Genomic DNA, 2,802 nt, shown 5'->3' with positions numbered 1-2,802 from the left:
AGTGGTGATACTGAGACTTAAACTTTGAATTCAAACCTTGGATTCAAAGCCTAAATCCAAAGCTAGGGTTTAAACTTTTTTTTTTTTAATTACGCTGCTTCCCAGCCAATCATCTTTTAATAATAGAACTGCTGCTACCATATGGGGTTTCTCCCCCATATCTGGTCCATGTGGTACTGAATATCAGGAAGACCCTCTTCCTGGTATTCAGTGCCAACCCGGAGCTGTTGCTTTGTTGGAGAGGGAGGACAGGTGGTTCTGGGGTCACTATGACTCTCATAAATTACTGATCCTGGCACTGGTGTGTGTGTGTGGGGTGTGTGTGTGTGTGTGTGTGTGTGTGTGTGTGTGTGTGTAGCTGGGCTGTCTCAGTGCTATCCACAGGGAAGCTCCTATAAAGGGCTCCATCTCTGGCCTCACAGCTATCAGATCATTGAGATGTGGAAGCTGTTGCTGTGGGTTGGTGAGTGTGGCAGGTCCCAGCAGTGTCACTCAGTCCAGGAGGTGCCAGGCTTTATGAGTTTGTCATCTCTTTGGTTCCTGAGAGAGCAGCCTGAGACTCAGGGGGCCTGGATTAGATAGAGATGGGATGGGGGTCAGAGGTCAGAGGGCCCAGGGAGAAATGGTCAGAGCAGTGGTTCTGCAATCTGGTGGCACATTAGAAATTTTAAATGCTCGAGTTCCACCTTGGATCAGTTCCATCGGAATCTCTGCATGACCAGCCAGGATATCAGTGCTTCTTAATTTGCAGCCAGGGTTGAGAACCACTAGCCTGAAGCTTTTTCTGGGACTTCTAAGATTCATCGTTGTCCCTGAGCAAAGCATGAGCATATACATGTGTTTATCAGAAGAAAAGGAACTTCTATCTAGCTCCACTGGTCCAACTTTAGAGACTAGGAAATGAGTGAATGGTGTGTGTGTCCCCATTTGTACGTCTGCATCTGCGTAAGGTGCTGTGTTGGTGGGCGCCCTTGCTAACCAGAGGGTGTGCTGTGGTATGCCACTCTGGGGAGGGTGTGAATCTCTGTGTGACTCCTCCCTTTGCTTCCCGCAGGGCTGGTTCTTGTGCTGAAACACCACGATGGTAAGGAAACTATGTTTTCCCTTCCAGAGCCAGGGAGAGTGTCTGGCTGAGAAGTCCTCCACACTGAGTGTCCCCTGCAGCCACCTTTCCCTGGCTCCTCTGACAGGGATTAGGGATCCAACACAGTTTCTCAGAGGGTTTTTGGTCACCTGCTGTTTGTGTCTCTGACTGTGTGCCTTGGTCCAGACTTGAGAATCCATTCTGACCAGGATTTCACGAGGCATTCTTTTCTTCCTGAGACCTCAGCAGTGCGGGAGGAATAGAACCACAGTGTAGTTTTGAGGTGTACTTCAGGGCCAGGGAGAGAGGATGTGAAAATGTGGCCCGGTCTCTTGGGCTGCTGCATTCACATTGCTTTCTGGAAGCTGAGCTCCATCCACTCCCTTGGTTTCTGTCAACTAATGTGTGCTCTCCCTTACCAGGTGCTGCCCATAAACTGGTGTGTTATTTCACCAACTGGGCACACAGTCGGCCAGGCCCCGCCTCGATCTTGCCCCATGACCTGGACCCCTTTCTCTGCACCCACCTGATATTTGCCTTTGCTTCAATGAACAACAATCAGATTGTTGCTAAGGATCTCCAGGACGAGAAAATTCTCTACCCAGAGTTCAACAAACTAAAGGAGAGGTGTGTTCATATTGGATGTGGGGGTGGTATTTTCAGATTTCACCAGTATAAGATAACAGTCTATTTCTCTTGTTACTCTTCAACTTTCCTCTATTTCTTCCAGTCCTAGCTTCCTCTCAAATAGGGGTCCAGAGCACCCCCACCTTGAGAACTCCTTGTCACAGACACCTTGAACTCTTTCCTGCCTCCTGACTTTTGTAGTTGCTGTTGCCTCTGCCTGGAATGTGCTTCTCTCTCTTCTCTGCCTGGCAAAACCCAACTCAACTTTTGAACCTAGTTGTGAGGATTTTAGTTATTATTGTGGTTAAAGTGGGCCTACACATCCCTAATGCTCAACAAATGCTCATGTTTTCATTACTGTTTATTAGCTCTGAGCTATTCCAGGGAAGGGGCAGCGTCTGCTGTGTCGTTGTATCCCCAGTGGCTAGGTCAGTGTCTCACACAGGGTTGGTGCTCAGTAAGTGTTTGCTTACATTTTCCTCTCTCCAGAACTCCTGGGATCTCTCCGTGCCCAAGGGAAGGCTTGTTACTGCATTAATGGTTATAGATGGGCAGGGAAAAAGTTCTATGCCACTAGATTATAAGCTCCCTGAAAGTGGGGAGCTTATCTGTGTTGTTCTCTGTTCTAAAGTGCCTAAAGCAGTAAATGGCACATAGACATCGCTCAATAAATATTTGTTGAATAGGAAAAAGAGAAACATTTTAGACTACTCTTTTTTTGGAAACATCATGGGGACATGCGCGAGTTTGGCAGACTTTGTGCAACCTTGGAGTTGTTGGGCTGTGATGGCCCTTGGGTTGACTGTTCTGTCTATCTTTCTTTCTCTGTCCTGTGCTCATTTCTTTCCTAATATCACCTTCCTCCTTTTCCTTCCCTTACCTCCCATCTCTCCTGTTTCCTGTTTTTCTTCCATGGAGCAAAACAAAAGAATGTGGCAGCAGCTGCCCACTGGAGTGGAGGACTCAGCTCATCAACCCTCTCTCCCACATCATAGGAACAGAGAGCTGAAAACACTGCTGTCCATCGGCGGGTGGAACTTTGGCACCTCAAGGTGAGACTTTGCTGTTATTGTCTTCTCCCTGGGAGGGTG

At 47.9% G+C, this 2,802-nt stretch overlaps 1 protein-coding gene across 1 annotated transcript in view; it reads left to right on the top strand.

The window, feature by feature from the left end:
- The first annotated feature begins 307 nt into the window (after positions 1-307).
- OVGP1 (oviductal glycoprotein 1, 120kDa) overlaps positions 308-2,802 on the top strand; it is a 17,160-nt gene continuing 14,665 nt past the window's right edge. Inside the window, exons 1-4 of the mRNA XM_012000717.1 lie at positions 308-463; positions 1,055-1,084; positions 1,507-1,711; positions 2,707-2,763. Of these exons, the coding sequence (XP_011856107.1) occupies positions 439-463; positions 1,055-1,084; positions 1,507-1,711; positions 2,707-2,763 (317 nt within the window). The 5' untranslated portion in view covers positions 308-438. The remainder of the gene's footprint in view (positions 464-1,054; positions 1,085-1,506; positions 1,712-2,706; positions 2,764-2,802) is intronic.

This window comes from Mandrillus leucophaeus, unplaced genomic scaffold (assembly GCF_000951045.1).
Source record: "Mandrillus leucophaeus isolate KB7577 unplaced genomic scaffold, Mleu.le_1.0 Scaffold64, whole genome shotgun sequence".
NCBI classification, from domain to species: Eukaryota; Metazoa; Chordata; class Mammalia; order Primates; family Cercopithecidae; genus Mandrillus; species Mandrillus leucophaeus.
Note: the sequence above shows the minus strand (reverse complement) of the source record. Positions and strands in the feature narration are given on the sequence as shown.